The 18,561-nt window shown below is 28.7% G+C and overlaps 2 protein-coding genes across 2 annotated transcripts in view; both read right to left on the bottom strand.

Moving 5' to 3' along the window:
• Positions 1–1,797: 1,797 nt before the first annotated feature.
• LOC111677710 (protein RRP5 homolog) overlaps positions 1,798–18,561 on the bottom strand; it is a 23,451-nt gene continuing 6,687 nt past the window's right edge. The window contains exons 4-6 of the mRNA XM_023438897.2: positions 3,677–5,379; positions 3,443–3,608; positions 1,798–2,118 (exon numbers count right to left, since the gene is read on the bottom strand). Coding sequence (XP_023294665.2) covers positions 1,956–2,118; positions 3,443–3,608; positions 3,677–5,379 — 2,032 coding nt within the window. The 3' untranslated portion in view covers positions 1,798–1,955. The remainder of the gene's footprint in view (positions 2,119–3,442; positions 3,609–3,676; positions 5,380–18,561) is intronic.
• On the bottom strand, positions 12,532–18,348 carry LOC124419728 (probable serine/threonine-protein kinase DDB_G0282963). Its single transcript, XM_046950239.1, has one exon. The coding sequence runs from the start codon at positions 16,167–16,169 to the stop codon at positions 13,338–13,340; it is 2,832 nt and encodes a 943-aa protein (XP_046806195.1). The 5' UTR covers positions 16,170–18,348; the 3' UTR covers positions 12,532–13,337.

The raw sequence follows: 18,561 nt of genomic DNA on the forward strand, positions 1-18,561 counted from the left end.
ATGCAGAGTTGTATTTATGTTAAGGTGTTTTAAAATTCCGAACAATATGGCAATCTTATTTAGCAAGAAAAAAAAACGGGGAAAATAAATTGTTTATTTTATATTAACAAAACAATTATTTGCTTTTAGTTAACTTATTTATTAATTAATGTAGAGATATATTACGAAAATGTATGTTTTCTTAGGGAAACAAAATAAATAAAGTTTGTGCTGCCACATTTTAAATTTTGTATATAACTACCGTTAATTATTTAAAGCATTGCCAGATGCACTAATAACGACTTTTTACAAATGTCATAAGAAAACAATGTTATCACTGAAAGTGTTTAAAAAATCGTTTATTTTCTTAAAATTTTAAATTCTTATTAATAAATACGTAATTTTTTATCAAATTTTCAGTTTAGAGAAAGCTTAAAGAATGTTTTCAGATCCAACAACAATTCTTCAAAAAGTAATTAGGTACATTAAAAAATTAAGAAATTGGGTTCTTTAAATCGAGTTTCGAACAATAAACTTTTGTCGAAATATGACAGTCGACCTAAAATTCGATAATTTATTAAAAACTAGCGTTTGTATATAAAATTGCCAAAAAAAATCGATAGTCGATTGCATAAGTCCTAATTTTGAGATTATATTTGTAGTTTTGCTTATAACGAACTCGGTTATAAAGCTATTTTGTTAACTATTTTCATACAAAAAACATCTCTTATAACGAACTCAGTTAGTACGAATCCCCATTTAAAACGAACTACTTTTTAAGTCTACAAGTAGAATTTCATACAATTTTTCTATTTTTATATGACACTTCAAAATTATGTGTTGAAATCATAAGAATTCAGCTTTGTTGAAAAAAAACTTAAATTTGTCAAAAAAATATTAATAAATAAAATCAGTGATATTTTTTTGTAAAGAATATTAAATACATTTATAAATCATATTCCCAGAAAAAAAAGAACATCCAAAGAAGCGAAATAGAAGTAGAATTTACTCCACGGAAGTACTGACACACAGGCTTGTCATAGGAGGGTGTCCTTTTTATTTGATTCCAAATTCACTACACGCATTTATCAATTAACTACAAAATAAAATGGATTTTATTAAAAACATCATTACAAAAAAATCCTTGAATTTTAAACAAAATTGGATTCTTTTCGATTTTTTGGAAGTAAATAAACATCACTTCCTCAGAAGGTAAACAAATTCACTTAGTGCTGCTTTTGAAGTAATGAGTGATCAATGTTATTCTCTTGGAAATACTTCGTTTTATTTTGCTGGAATTCTTAAAATTTCGTAAAATGATACTTTATTTTTGGAACTGCAAAAATTTCATTATTTAGATAAAAAATTAATATAAAAAAATGGTTTATATCTTTTTTGCTTAAAGATGTGTTTTTTTAATATAGTAAAACTATATGAATCTTTTTTTAATGTTTTATTTTCAATGTTGTTCAAGATCAATGACTAATCATTTTATTTAATGTCCAACCGAACATTTACTTTAGGGAATTCGGCGGTTTTTGAATATTTAATTATACAATTTATTTTTCCCTCAATATCATTTTTTATTAATATAATCACAAAAATTTATAGAAATTGTAAGTTCAGCCAACTTAAATTTTTTTTGTTCGGTTGGCCATAAATTTCGTTTAACTTCTTTTTAATCTCTTTCACACATTCCACTAAAACAAATACAATTAAAAACACATTCATAAATTATTAATATTTAATTTCCACCTAAGAACAACCCCCTAGTTTTTTTTGCTTGCTTTCAATGAATCATACAATTTGTATACATACTTATTTTCTATAATATATTTAAAAAATATTTATTTGTATATTTCTTTAATAATATACCTCATCTAATTCTCATTTACATATAGAGTAATGAAATCTCTAAAAAGAAAAACAAAAAAAAACTAACATTTCACTTAAATATAAATATTCTAGTTTTTTTTTTATAGATTTTCATTCTTTTTAACATAATCCATGGCCAATAGCTTAACTCGTTGAACATTAGTGTCGTTGCCGAAACGTTCTTCGAATTCCAAATATTTTTTGAAAATTGTACGCATTTTCCGTAAAGGTATTTTTTGAACAACAGCACGTTCCAAGATATTTCTAGAATGAAAAATGAAAATATATTTATTTTAATAGACATTAGTGTAAAAAGATTTTGCTTAAGGCATAAATTAGTGTGAATTAGTTGAGTTAAAAAAGAGGCAAACATTTTTTTGTTTTTACTAAGACAATGATTTCTATCTAGTTTTTATCAATGGAAAATTTTGTATTTGTTAAAAGACCAAAATTGTCCAATTTGTAAATTTTCGTATACATGTGTGAACAAATTCAAATTTCCAGACATAAATCTTTAATATTTATTCATATTTGAAATCTTTGAAATCTATGTTGAATCTGTGAACATTTCATTTCAGTTTTATTAGAATTTGCCACTTCAAAATTTGTTTAAAATTATGAAATGAAAATTAGTTTTTCTTTAATTGAAATTTAGCATTTAATTTTTTTTAATTTTTATTTAAATTTGTTTTTTTTTTCTTATTTGCCAGGAAAAATTTTAGAACTTGATCTAAAAGTCGACTTTTCGACATTTTTCATTTAATTAAAAGTCGACTTTTAGACTTTAAGTATTTTAAAAATAGTCGACTTTTCCACTTTTTTCTACTTCTTTTTTTATTTAAGAGTTTTTGACTTTTTCTTCACTTATTTAAAATTTTCGACTATTTTTAACATTTTTCTACTATTTTCGACTTTATTCTACTTTTTGACTTATCGACTTTTTTCAAATTTTATTTCCAAACTCGACTTTTTTCACAGGTGATAGTCGAGTTATCGTCTTTTTTGGAACAAAATAAGTAATGGCAACACTACTAGTTCCAAGACTGTTGTTTAAGGGCGAGTTTTTCTAATAAGATAAAGATAATCTTCATTCTTTGGTTAAACCTAGTTTAATATATGTTTCGTGTTTTTCAGTTATCAGTAAAGTTACATATTATCTTAGTTTAACTGAGTGTAATTGGCCAATTAAACTCAAGATAAAAGTGAGAAAACACAATTAACAAAAACAATAAAATAGTGATTTCGGAAGAAATTATTGTCTGCAAAAAACAGCTGTTCATTGTTTATGTTTTTAAGTGAAAAGTTGGCAATACTAAAAAAGTTAACTGAACTTAAATCCAAAACTGAAAAACACAATCATCGATTAAAGTCTGCCTAAATTTGTTCCGAGTTTAATCTAACAGCAAGTTAAGCCTAGTTTAACTGAGGAGTAAGAAACCCGCCCTAAGAATCTAAAGTGGTTCTGTTTTCACTCTTTCTAAAACTAGTTGTTTTTAGAACAAGCTCTAAAATTTTTCTGGGAAGTTTCTGTCTTTTAATTTCTAATTTTTGAAATAAAAATTTAAAGAATCACAAATTTTTTACTCACCTTGCTGAATCTATTAACTCTGCCTTAACCAACATGTCCACATATTGACACCAAACATCCACACGTTTGGGATAAGACGTAACCACTTGATCTAATAAAGTTTGAGCCATTTCATTATTGCCATGTCTGTGATTTAAATTGGCAAACACGACTATAGTATTGACATCTAAACGAAAAACAAAAAAAAAATACAAAATTAAACATAGAATAAAAAATCTAACTATTAAAACTTACGATCTCTTTCCGGTAGACAGGCTAGAGCTTTATGCAACAATTGTTGTGCTCTTTCGGTCATACCCACTGTGAAGAAAGCATTTGCACACACCCGCCAAACTTCGGGTTCTGTTTTGAATTTTTTCGTTAAATTACCAATGATTTCCACCAGTTCGGCGGTCTTTTGGGCATCTGTTATGATCTCCACGGTGCGCAGATAAATCTTTAGCGGTTCATTGTACATTAAGGCCTCCTTGAGGGTGTCATTGAAGGTCTCCTTGCTGCCGTAGCGCAATTCCAAATTAAGTAAAGCCACCCATATATTGATTTGATCATCGGTATTTCTAAAAGTAATGGTTTTTAAAGCTCTGCGTGCCACAGCTCTGGCTTTGTCGATTTCGGTCGATTGCAAATGGAATACCATGTAATTGATCCAATGTTTGCTGTTATTAGGATCCGAGAGTACTAAACGATCGAATTGATCAACTGAATCGGGTAATTGATTGGGATCGGCATATTTTTCCTCTATGGCTCGTAGGCGGGCCTCTTCTTCACATTGTTTTTTGAATTTTTCAGCTGCTGTTAGTTTCTTTTTGCTGCTAGCTTTCTCATCCTTTTCCTCGTTGTCGTCATCATCATCATCTGAGGATTCAACATTTGTGGAGATATTGTTTAAGTCAAGATTCCAAAAATCAGTAACACCTGTTAGAGATTTTACAGCAGGTTTTTGGATTTTTTTATTTGTATTAGAGTTGACCGTTGTTTTGTTAACTTCTATAACTTTAGCAGCTGCCTTTGTATCGGGAGCTTTATCTTCATAGAAGAGCAAAGTGTCTTCTTCTTTAGTTTCGTTATCATTGTTACTGTCTTCTGTTTTAGTTTTCTTGGCTGCAGTTTTTGTAGTTTTTGCTGTATCCTGTGTTTTAGTTTCAGAAGCAGTACGCTTTTTATCCTTTTTCTTTCCCAACATATCCAATTGCTGTTTTTTAGCTTGCTCTATCTGTTTTTCCTTTTTACTTTTAGCTTCATTTTCCAATATTTGTTTCTTAGTCAACACCAGCGGCTCTTGTTTTTCTTCCGTTTTAGTTTTTTCCAATTTCTGTTTCTTTGATTCCACAGCTTCTGTTGTCTTTTCCTCCTTGACTAATTTACGTTTCCTATTGATTTCCTGCCACAATTTGTGTGTATCATCTAGTATGGCTATTGGTTGCGAGTCATGTATAAAGGCCAATTTACAAAATTGTCCCTCGTCTATTGTTTTACTGGCGGTATATTCAAAATCATTATAATGCAATTGTGTGGGACAAAAAACTACAGGATTTTTACCCTTTTTAAGGGAACACACAAAGACACTTTCGTTTTTAAATAAAACTTTAGCATTAATGCCAGATTTACCAACAAGATTTGTTGGTATATTCTTCTCTGTCGATATATGTTCCAAATCTCCTGGTTTATTACTAAGGAATACCAATTGATTGCTATAGTCTACCCATAGTATAACACATTCTTGTTTAGTTCCCTGTTTGGGTGGCTTGGCTTTACCCACTACAGATGTTTTTACAATTCCCACAACTTCAGTTTCGTTTAGCACATATTCCCAATCGTTGGTGACCTCATTGACAGCACGAAATTGGGCAGTAACTTTATCGCCGGGAGAATAACGAGCTATGGCATGGCCTTGTTTCTTGAGTTGTTGTTTGATATCAGAAATTTCCGTTAAATAGCTTGAGTTGGAGAAGAGAGAGAGAGAGAAAGAAAATGAAAGTAGTTTTAAATTATTATAAAAAAAACCATAAATATGAAAGTGAACCTTGATGTCTATAGTTAGAGGTATAATGATAAAAATTGTGATTATGTAAACTGATTTCATTATGACATTGTTATATTCTTCCTAAACTTTAAACAAATTTGTCTCGTTAAACAATTAATAACCATGAACTGAGTTTAATTTCCAAATTCCAAATTCAATCACCGCAAATAAGGTTCTAAATCTCTTAAGATCTCATTTTTTTGCCGTGAAACAATTTTCTTAATCACTCTATTTTCAAAATGTACAAAAATAGCTTTCATATTTCTAGATATGACGTTGCGATTAAACAAAAAATCTTTTTTGCAGACTCGCAAAAGTCCAATAATTTGATCTTTGCTCTAATTAGCATTAAATATAGAAATAAAAAATAAATTAAAAATAAAAAAATCAACCATAAAATAAGCATTTTGTCTGAGTCTGAAGTGAATAAATTAATATGCAAAAAAGGAAATCATGTATTTTAGCTTTGACCTATCTTTAGTAAACTATTGTTTAAAAGTTTAACGAAAAAAATGTGCGTTAATCACGTAAAAATTTATTTGAAAAACAAAAATGTTATGTGTTCATCACGTAAAATTTGCCAATTGCAAAAAAGGTTAACTTTTTTTTGCATATAACACTTTTTAACTGATTTTCTCTGTTTTATTGTTTCGAATAATTAAATGCAGTTGTTTATTTTTGTATAAAATCGTAAGATTATCTAGCCTATTGTGTAAAATGAACTTTAGAAAGTAGTTCATGTTAAAATTTGACATAAGAGTAAAAGGTTATTTAGGGCGAGTTTTTCAGATAAAGATAATCTACATTCTTTGTTTAAACCTAGTTTTATATATGTTTTGTGTGTTTTCAGTAAACAAAAACGTAACTTATTATCTTAGTTTAACTGAGTATTATTGGCCAATTAAACTTAAGTTATAAGTGAGAAAACACAATTAACAAAAACAATAAAACAATGATTTAGGAAGAACAACAACATAATATTCTTAAGTAAATTGCAATTTTCTGAATGGTTTTATTTTATTTATTACTGTTTTAAATGTTAATTTAATATTTTTTTCAAAATTTTTTATTTTACAAAAGTATTATTTGCAAAAAACAGCTGTTCATTGTTTATGTTTTTGAGTGAAAACTTGGCAATACTAACAAAGTAAACTAAACTTAAATCCATAACTGAAAAACACAATCATCGGTTAAAGTCCGCCTAAATAGTTTCCGAGTTTAATCTAACAGCAAGTTAAGCCTAGTTTAACTGAGTAGTAAGAATACCGCCCTTGGTGTTTTTTTGCATAATTTCACTACTAATTAATCACATTTGATTTAAAGAAGAAAAAACTTTTGTTGTTTTCTTCACCTGAAAGATCTTTATATAACAGCTGACCGACGACCTATTACTGAAAAATACTTAACAATATCTTGTATTTAAATTTCAATATATTGAGGATTTCTTGTGGAAAATTCAGGAAGATTTGTGAATTACACTCTACTACAATTCAGCAATAATTGTAAAACTAAACTGAAAAGTTTTCACCTGGAAGTAACTTATAGAACACAAAACCTTATAAAATGTAAAATTGAAATGACCTCCGACATGATTCGTATAACCATCCCTAGTAATAGTTGTACCAAACCAAGAGTTTTCCCTCTAAAAAGAACTTATAATCTCATACTCAATTCTGAATATTTAATATTTTTTTATCCTAATTTAAAGATATGTTTAAGAGGTAAGGTCTAGTTTTTCATGATCTAATTTCAAAATCTCTAATCGAAAATGATAACAAATTTCTATATTTATTATTGGTTTAACTCGTATTTATATATTTTTTAAAATTTTTTTATTATAATTTTAAACATTCAGAAGGGAATTTTGCAATTCTGTTGTTTAAATATGTAAATATTCTGAAGGGCCTTCATCTATCATCTAATAATGAGTCCATCTTTAGATTCCCAAGTTGTTTGAGGACTTTGTTTGGGGCTTTGGAAAATTGTTTGTGTTAGGATAAATGTCTTTCGAATAAAATTCTTTTGTGACAGTTAGACACAGGGTGACAAATATTTAACATAATGACCAAAGTATACTTTTCAAAAGGATTGATTCGCGCTAAAGCCGAATCTGGCTGCAGAATTTCTTCACCTGGAATTTAAAATATCGTGTCATGAAAAAAAAACTTTTTTGCCCTTTTTAAGACATTACAACAACTGTAAGACAACTTTATTTAGAGAATGTTGTATGCCATCTGAGAGTTCATTTTATAAACTTTAAAAAAGGCTCCTCTGCTTTTTCTACGTCTGTTTCTACGCTGTTTCTACGTCTCAAAATGGTCGAAAAATTGGCGTTTTAAAATTTCAGGACACGATATTTCAATTACAGCACGGCTTATTACTTAACAGAATTCTAACTTGGTCTCAAGGTTTTAATGTTATTTAAATTTTATCGGTTAGTATAGTTAATGAACCGATTTTGCTGATTTGCAACAGCAAACTTATCGTCTGGTAGATATTATGATATGGATTTAAAAGATATCTGGGGAATTGGGAAAATTTGATGACAACATAGCAATAGACAGACATCGAATATTTAGAATATTTATAGAAAAATTACGAAAATTCAACAGCAACAATAATATTTATAAAAAAGTTTAGTAATCGTAAAAAAGTAGCGCTATTTTAGTGGAATCTTTAGCTTATCAGGGCTCGAAACGGTAGCTAACATTGTTTATAAGCAAAAAACAAACTCTATATAAAATTCCACAACATCTCCAGTAGCAAAACAAAAGTCAAACTTAATCTCACGGTTTTGATGTTATTCAAATTTTGTCGGTATGTGTAATTAATGAACCGATTTTGTAACAGCTAACTTCTCGTCTGGTAGATATAATGATGGTAGATGGATTTGGAAGATTTGTGGGGAATTGGGAAAATTTCATGACAACATAGCAATAGACAGACATCGAACATATGGAATATTTATAGAAAAATAACGAAAATTCAACAACGAAAATAATAATCATAAAAAAGTTTGATAATCGTGAAAAAGTAGCGCTATTTTAGTAGAAACGATAGCTTATCAAACATCGGATTTCACTAAAAACATTAGACCTATTAATTAAGAAGAAATAATGAACTTAATAAAAGGAGTAAAAGTTTTATTCGTTTCAGTTTTTTTTATTGTTGCAATGTCTATATTAATCGTTGCATAACTGAAGAGAGGCACGTAATAGAATTGTAGAATAGGAGTGAATATAAACAATTTGTATAACAGAATTCTAGAAAAACAAAAGCCTTTTAAAAGCAATATAATCACTTGAATAATATAACGAAAAAATTTCCCTGTTTAAGAAATATAAATTGGGTTTAAATATCAAAAAGTACTAGAAGAAATACACATTGAGTATGTTTTTTAAGCTAAAAGTTTCATTCTTAATAAGATTTGTGTACACCAGAGTAGGTATTGAAAAGTTTAATATTTTTTTTAAGAAAAAAAAAACGTGTTTCAGTGTTAACTATATAAAATTCCACAATATTTCCAGTAGCTTTTGTTATTAGTTTTATTTATCTTTTAAATTTAAACCTTTATTTTCATCAATTATATAGAGTAAATAAAACTTTAGTTGAAAAACGCCCCTCAAATATCGTAAGACAACAACAATTGTATGGGCAACACAGACACACACGCATACACAAACTAAAATTCTAAAGTAAATAAATGTTAGCGGAAGCATTGCAGCGATAACTAACTAAAGCCGGGTTTTATTATTAAATTAATTTAAAAAAAAACAAGTGGCGGGATAAAAAAATAGGCAAAAAAAATTTAAACAAAATAACATCCAAGGCAAAATAAGGAACTTAGGAAAGTTTAAGCTAATTAATTGAAATTTGTTATTTAAAAAATTTACAAAACGCTTTGAAAAATATTTGTAAGAATGTTTACTTTTTTCTAAGTTTCTTTTTATTTTCTTTTTATTAGGTCCATTCTAAGAATGTTATTAAGACCTTATATATATTAACAATTTATAGCTAAATAATACAAGTTTATAACAATAGTTGTTTCTTTAAGATTTAAGATTAATTATTAATAAAAATTTTTATATTTAAAGAAATTAATAATAAAAAAAAATGAATTTTAAAGTTAATAAATGAGAGATAGTAATTGTTTATTTTTTTAATAATAACAAAATTTTCTTTGCTTTTTACTGTATTCTATAAAAAAATGATTTTTTATAAATTTTGTAATAAAATAACTAAAGCAAACATTTAATAAAACAGTGATGTAGGTAAATAGGTAGGGTAGGGTACAGTACAGTAGTTATAGATGTCTTTTGTGTTTATAGGTATGTATAGTTAGTTATATATAGTATATACTTTAATAAAATACTAACTAAATAATATACAATTTATATTTATTTAAGAAATTAACATGCTTTAGTTTAAAATATTTAGTATTTGCCAAAAATAAGTAGAGAAAAAAAAAGATATGAAATAAAAAAAATTAAAATTGAGTAATTTTTTATGAAATTTTTTTCTTGAAAAAAAATCAAATAAATTTATTTTATATAAATTTTTTTTGTTATTTAAATATTGAGTTGCATTTCACACAGTGAAAAAAAAATTATAATTATTTGTATACGTTAAGATATCTTCACAGATATTACAAGTACTTGGGATCATTATAACAGTCATTTGTATTATTATTATTTTTGTTGTTTTTTTTCTTTATTTTCTATAAATAAATTTATTAATTTAAGATTATTTAATTATAGTTAAGTATAGCAAACAAGTTAATGTGTTTTTTTGTTTGTTTTTTTATAAAATTAAAAACAAATTAATAATATTTTTTTTTTTGTTAAACTTTAAATTAAAAAGAAATTTTTTTAGGTTTTTTTTTAGAAATTTTTGTCATTAATAGAATTTGGGAAAAATAATAATAATAATGAAATATCTATATAGTTTTTGACAGACTTATTTTTAATTTGAAACGGAAATTCCTCATTATCATTTGAAAACAAAAAAAAAAAAATTATAAAGCAGACAGAGTGAAAAAAAAATTGAAAATAAAATTTAATTATAACAACAACAACAAAAAAAAGAACATTGACTATGAATTTATATGGCTTAAAAGTTAGAGATACGACGATGTATATATGTATGTTGTTTGTGTGATAAAAATGAATTTTTGTTAATAAATTTTTATGCTTTTTGTTTGTTTTCGTTTTGTTTTTGTTTTTGTATTTTCATTTTTTTTCTTTCTTTTGAGACTTCGTGTGTTAGAATTACAAATAATAAACGAAATAAAATAAAAAGATAATAAATAAAAACTACAACTTACAACTAAAGATAGTACAAGTACATTTATACTAGTATTTAGTTAGTATTTTTTTTTTTAATTTTAACAATTACTGGAATAGTGCAATATGTATGCTGATTTTTTTTTAACAAAGCTAGATAACAATTTAAATTGGAGGTTATATATTGTTTAACAAACAACGACTTAAAAAAAAAAACATTAAACAAAACAATAATAATATTTCAAACGTTTCGCTCGTTTTCATTCTATAACTATCAAAAACTTACAAACTTAAAATTTACATTAACAAAAAAAAAAAAGAAAAAAACAAATTAGTTCTATATATAAAACTTAACAAGGAAGTAAATAAACAGTAAAATACTAAACAAATAAAAATGTTTAAAAATAAAAAAAGCAACAGATTAGTAATTTAACTAAGATTAGTAGTAAAAGTAAGTAAATAAAAGAAGTTATTTTTATATTATTTTTTTACAACAATTTTTAATATAAAACTCAGGTAAAAGAAGTTAGATTAGAGTCATTAAGAATGACATGAATACTAATTATTTTCATTATTGATTTCCTTTTTAACTATTGGGAAATATAATAATTACTTAGGTTTTTTGTTGATTTTGGGAGGGATAGAAAAGTTTCAAATTGTTTAAATTATGAAAAAAAATAGAGATCTTATAAATATGTATATTATCTGTTTGTAAATAATGGTTTTAAAGAATTAAGTAATAATAATGCCTTAAATATGAAAGCAATTCAATGTCTTTTTGTAGGCAGGGAAAGGCGCCAAAAACATTTTTTGCGCCATTTATTATATATTGCACATTTTCTTTTTGTATACAGCAGCAGCAGCTGCGGCTTGCAAGCAAAGCGTTGCCAATTAAATATGAATTTATTTTTTCAAATATTTTTTGCTTGTTCTTTTTTATAAAAAAAAAAAATACAAAAAATTGTTTTTGCATTAAACGAACACATGTTCAGTATATTTAGTTATATGGCTTGTGATTTTATGGCTTTAAAGTTTAGAAATTTTTTGACATTTTAATGGAATTTTCGAAAATTTAGGGCGGGTTTCTTACTACTCAGTTAAACTAGGCTTAACTTGCTGTTAGATTAAACTCGGACCAAAATTTAAGTGGACTTTAACCGATGATTGTGTTTTTCAGTTTTGGATTTAAGTTTAGTTAACTTTGTTAGTATTGCCAACTTTTCACTTAAAAACATAATCAAAGAACAGCTGTTTTTTGCAAACAATACATTTGTAAATTGAAGAATTTTGAAAAAAATTTTAAACATTCTAAACAATAATAAATAAAACAACACAAATCAGAAAATTGCAATTTCCTTAAAATATTAAGTTTTTGTTCTTCCGAAATCATTGTTTTTGTAAATTGTGTTTTCTCACTTATAACTTAAGTTTAATTGGTCAATTACACTCAGTTAAACTAAGAAAATAAGTAACGTTACTGTTTACTGAAAAACACAAAACGTTTATTAAACTAGGTTTAAACAAAGAATGTAAATCATCTTTATTTGGAAAACCCGCCCTTATTACCTAAGTTTAAGTGAGTGTTATTGGCCAATTAAACTTAAGTTATAAGTGAGAAAACACAATTAACAAAAACAATAAAACAATGATTTCGAAAGAACAAAAACTTAATATTTTAAGTAAATTGTAATTTTCTGATTTGTTTTATTTTATTTATTATTGTTTTAAATGTTTATTTAACATTTTTGCAAAATTTTTCATTTTACAAAAGTATTATTTGCAAAAAACAGCTGTTCATTGTTTATGTTTTTTGAGTGAAAAGTTGGCAATGCCAACAAAGTTAAGTGAACTTAAATCCATAACTGAAAAACACAATCATCGGCTAAAAACCGCCTAAATTTGTTCCTAGTTTAATCAAACAGCATGTTAAGCGTAGTTTAACTGAGTAGTAAGAAACCCGCCCTAAATCTTGTTTAATTTTAGCATAACTTTTAATTCAAAATTATGATTTTGGTCAATAATAAAATACACCTTAAAAATCATTCATGAATGAAGCCGAAAAAAATTCAGACAAAAAAAACCAAGAAATCATTGAGACTTTTTGAACCGGAAGCAAATGTTATCTGCAAAAATTAAAAAAAAAAAAAAAAAACTATATACGTTTAATTTTTCTTTTAATAAATCACAGCCCTTATTTAAAGCCACTAGAAACAAAATATTGATAAAAAAAATCTATAAATTTAATTAATTGCTCAAAGAAGCAGCAAAAAAATATGACACAAATTGCAAAAAAAAAATTGCAAACATTTAAGAGAAAGTAATTTAATTGATATACGCAAAATATCAAGCCAAAAAAAAAAGATTCTTTACTGTTAAGGTTGCGAACAAAAAAACGTGTGAAGTACTTAACAATGGTATGTGTTTTGAGCAATATAATTCTTCGCCTTATCTGTGCTTTGCTCTTTTTCTCTCTCACTCTTTCTCTTGCTCCCTGTTAATTTTTTTTTTCACTAAAAAATTTTACTAATTTTCTGAGCACAATATTTAAAAAAAAAATGTTCAATCATTGTCTGACTGTACACCATAACTATCACGACATATCAATGTCAAGAAAATCCGATGATAGTAGTATAGATTCTGAGGGATTGGATGAGACAAGCGATAGAGTATCACTCATTATAGCACTGGCGAGATCAACAGAATGATGATGTTGATGATGATCCATATCATCGGGATCATCATGCAACGGATGATGATGATGATGTAGATCATGTTGATGCGGATCTAGTGTATCCAAATGACTATGAGCATCGAGGGGATGTTGATGAGAGGAGGAAAGCAAAGGATCTCGTCCGTGCTGTAATGATGTGGGTGATGCTGCCAAACTGTCATTGTTATTATGATGATGGTGATGATGATGATGGCAATCGCCAAGTGAGTCGGAACCACAAGCTACCATTAGATCGAAATTTGCTGAGTTACTGTTGGGACTGGGTTGACATTGTTGTAGTGTGCTATTTGATCCGTGTTGATATTTATGATGACAATTATTTGAGCAACTACTGGATAGGCAGCCGAGACTACTACCAGCACCACAGCATGTATTAAGGGGTGTTTGATGATGATTGGTGGGAGTTGGTGTCGTAGAGGTAGTGTTTGAATGTGTGTGATGCGCTGGTGAAGACACCGGTGAACTGCTGGCATAAATATCGTCTAAGGACAATTGATGACTACTACCGCAACAGCTGTCATTGTGATTGTGTTCGTTGCAATCATTGCCACCGTTCGATGTGTAGCTGTGAATACTACATTGCATTTGTAGACTGGGCGAATGGGGTGCGGATTGTAAGAGTTGATTGCTCGGTATTGAAAGCATGGTATCAATTCCAAGACCACCACCGCCGCCGCTACCTTGTAACAAATTATGCTTACTATCCTCCATGAGGTCTTCCATTGTGTTAATATTTATATTAAGGTTATTATCATTATTATTAGTATTATTATTATGATTAGAGGCATTTGTTGACTGCTGTTCTTGTGACACTTCGTTGTTGATCAACGGTGTAGAATGATGATTCATATTATTAGAAGGACTAGAATTTTTTAAGTAGGATGTTGTTGGTGTTGGAGCTGAAACGGAGGTATTATTGAAGTCGGTTAATGGTATACCATGGGATTTTGCTTGCATTTCCAGTTCTTTGATACGATTAAGCAGACGTCTATTTTGCACTTCAATCTGTCGTTGACGGTATTCGTTTTGTTTCAAACGTGCCACTTCATGTTTTAAACATTTAATGTAGTCAACAGAACTTTTCAGAATAGTACCCTTATTGGGTCTTATATCACGCACCACTTCATAGTAGGGATCATTGGTTTTAGGCAGCAGGGTACCCAATTCCTTAATGCGATCGTTTATATTGAAACGACGACGACGTTCTATCATATTGTGATTATCTTTTTTCTGACGATCTTTGGCCAAAGCACTGGCTTCTGCTTCGCTCATAGAGTGCGGTTCCTGTTTAATGTTTAGCTCCGTCGAGAAAGAATCGTCAAACTTGAGGGTGTCATTAAGATTATTGTTGTGCAAAATATCCTCAAAATCTAAATCGGCATCACTTTCAAACGATGGCGGTAGTTCCGAATTACTGGTCGCTACTGAACTTAAACTAGGTGTGGCGGATTGTATAGGACTGGCCATGCCACTGGGACCGGATGAATTCATAAAATTTGTGTTACGCATCATTTTAACTAGATTACCAGGATTTGAACGACTGCCCAAAGAGGTATTATTGGCACTTTTACTATTGCCCAAATTACTGGCAGAATTATTGCCAAACGATTTGAGCGATGATTGTTGATTGCCATTATCTGAGCTGGTATAAGGCATGTAATAGGAGTTGGCACCATTGCTATTATTGTTGCCCATGCTGTAGGGCGACAAGGGCATATTGTCATCGAGTATGGTGGCACTGTTGGGTGAAGCAGCCGGTGTCATACGCATTTGCCGCGGAGAGCTGTTCACCGATGAACAGTTGTCGTTTACAATACTGTTATTGGCATTCATGCCAAGTGTATAGCTGCTGCTGGAACGTTCATTATTTTGATGTGTTTGTTGTTGATTGGGATTTGAACTGGCCACCGTAACTCTGAGATTTGCCAGTGAACTGGCAGCTCTACCGCTCCAATCGGTTTGATTTTTGAATGATTCACTAAGATATTGACGCACTTGATTTTTTTGCTTTTGTATGACATGATAACGTGTGGGATTTTCCAAAATTGTTCGCACTTGCAAAACCTGTTGGGGCAACTCGACACCGATCGAGTTGAGGGGCACCTTAACTGTAACGGGACTCGACTGAGCTTGCGGTATCATTAAGGTGTCCATATTTTTTGACCCATAACTATCCGAATTTGAATTGCGATTGTGGCTGTTGCCGCTACTATTGTTGTGATTAGACTGAATTTGCACTTGGGGACTAGAGCCCACGTTGTTATTGTTGTTGTTGTTGCTATTATTATGCTGTTGCTGTTCTAAATTGATTTGCTGCTTCTGCTGTTGTTGATTGTGATAAACACTTTGCAATTGATGATGTTGTTGTTGTTGTTGCTGCTGCTGCTGTTGTTGAAAAGCATCAGTCTCTCTCTTTTCGGCCTCTCTTCGTTCTAACTCTTGCTGTTGTTGCTCTCTCTGCAACTGTAATTTCAATTGTGTCCTTGAGGTGGGTGTAACGGTTTTAAACGTTGGTATATTATCGGGTCTAATCGTGCGTGTAGCCGACTTAAGTTCATAGAATTCAACATCACTAGAATTTGGACCCGAGACTTTAACTGAAGGCAATACATCTTCGAGCCTATCTTCATCCATGGGACATTGATAATCAATTTCAAAGTCAAAATCTAAATCAATACCAGATTCAGCCATTTTGTTTTCTTTTTCAGTTATGTACTTTACTTTTTATTACTTTATTGTGATTATTTTTATTATTTTGATTATTGTTATTATTTTATTCGTAATTCGTAAATCGTTTTCTTCTTTATCGTCGTCTGTTTTTCCCCGTTTAATTATTAATGTTATTAGTGTTGTTGTTTAAAATCAATCATCACTTTATTAATATAAATAATACTTCTTTACATTAATTACTTTCGGTTTTTTGTTATTTCCACGTAATCCATCATAAAGTTTATCGTCGCGGTTTTTTATTTAGAATTTATTTATTTTATTTTATTTTTCTTTCGTATTTTCTTTTTCTAAACTTTTTATTAATACTTTAACGCAGTTTATCTTAAAGTTTCACTTGTTATGTTAAAATTAATTTTTATTTAATGAAGTGTTTCTTTCTTTTTTATTGTTGCTAACCAGCCACCAGCGTTTTATATTATTACAATAATAATGGTCGACCGTCTTTGCTTCGAAATTAATGGCTGTACTCCGTTTACCAACGTATTTTCTATATTATTATTTTTTTATATATATTTTTTTTCTTCTTCATATAATAAAAGTTTATAAATTAGCACATACGCATATGTTTACCACCATACAGCTAAACCATATCGTACCGTACCACCACCACCACCATCTATCTTTCTACTGCACGATCCCCATACTATAGTGCTCCTCAGTCGATCAGTCGTACGTACAATAAGCACCAACAACACCAGCAAAACAAACAACAACAATAAAGATAAAAAACGATTGACAAAAATCTTTCATATAGAAAAAAAATATTTAATTTTTTTCTATAATTTTCGGCGCATATAAAAATTTTATATTTTATTTAAAGTTGATCGTAGAAATTTCTCTCCTTTAACTTTGTTTAAAGTTGTAAAACGTTTCTTTTTTTTTAATTTTTCAATAAAAATATTCAAATAACGGCACAATTTACTAAAAATATATATTTTTTTTCGTTAACACAATTTCACAACGATTTCAGTTCACTTATTTAGTATTAATTGTTAAAACAGAAAAGAAAACGATAATTAAATAAATTTATTTTTAATTGTTTGATTAAAAATAGAAGAATAATAAAAGGTAAACGAAAGAATATTATATAACCACTACTGGCTACTACTCAGTACGATCAATTGTGACAGAACTAAAAAAAAAACTGAAAAACGAAAAACTCAAATCATATGGCCGCTCTATGCACACACGGAATATCAGAATATAGTGTTGCCACAAGAGTAACATCCACCAAGCAAAGCCCCAAAGTTCCAAGTAAAAATATACACAAATTCCCAACACAAAATTCTTAAATAAATTTTAAAAAATCTCCACATTTGTATGAAGAGTAAATAATATTGTTTGGTTGTTTATTTCAGTTCATTTAAAGTAGGGTGGGTAATTTTTTTTTTTTTTTGGTTTTTTATTTATTTTAAATGAAGTACAAATGTTCTTATTCTTAAATGACGTTTGTTCAAAATTTATTTATCGTTTAATTCCTCGAGTCTAGACGTCAATGTGTAATTGAATTGAAATGTGCTGGTATTTTTTTTTTATTATTGTGTTGAGCGTGCGTGTGTATATATAAAAAAAATGTTACAAAATTATCAGTCAAGGGTTTAGAGTTTCAATACTAATGTACATAACAGAGAAGTGCATGTCTTAAGAAACCGCGAAATTTGCTTCGTTATACTTTTACACAGATATACATATGTACTCTATAGTTTGTGAAGTAAATATAAATTTTATTAATTGACTTGAGATGATTTTTCATCTTTCGCAATTCCAAATTCATTCTAATACAGTTTTGAAAGTGATTAGTGAAATATAATGCACGAAATATACAAAACGTACAAAAGAAATAAATTTTTAATTAAAACTTTATTGAAGTAATCGTTCTATAAATCCAAGTAGATTGTTCTAAGCATGTCTTAAACCCCTGATCGGTAAAGAGCTTTGTTAACAGCTTTTTTTGTACTCTTAATTTCAGCGGTTTACGAAAGGAAGTCCGTGGAAAGTTGCCAGGTCTAATGGCGAAAATTGAACAATGTTTAAATCGGACAACTCACGTCATAACAACGTTGTCAAAGTTTAAATAACTTTTCTCAATTTCTCGAACATAGGTTCTGCAGACTACATACTACTATTAGTATAGCTTTACTTAGGTCCTTTCGGTCCTTTTGTAACGAACTCGATTGATCGAGTCTGGAATGTCATAAAAGTGTAAACTTCAAAATCTTACAATTTAAGCTATCCGAGTCCATTAAATAGGAGATAACATTACATTAGACATAACGTGCCAATTGGGTACTAGGCCTATTTAAGCAACAGTATTTTTGCACCTTGACCTTATATTAAAGAAAATATATATATA

The sequence above is a fragment of the Lucilia cuprina genome, chromosome 4 (genome assembly GCF_022045245.1).
Source record: "Lucilia cuprina isolate Lc7/37 chromosome 4, ASM2204524v1, whole genome shotgun sequence".
NCBI classification, from domain to species: domain Eukaryota; kingdom Metazoa; phylum Arthropoda; class Insecta; order Diptera; family Calliphoridae; genus Lucilia; species Lucilia cuprina.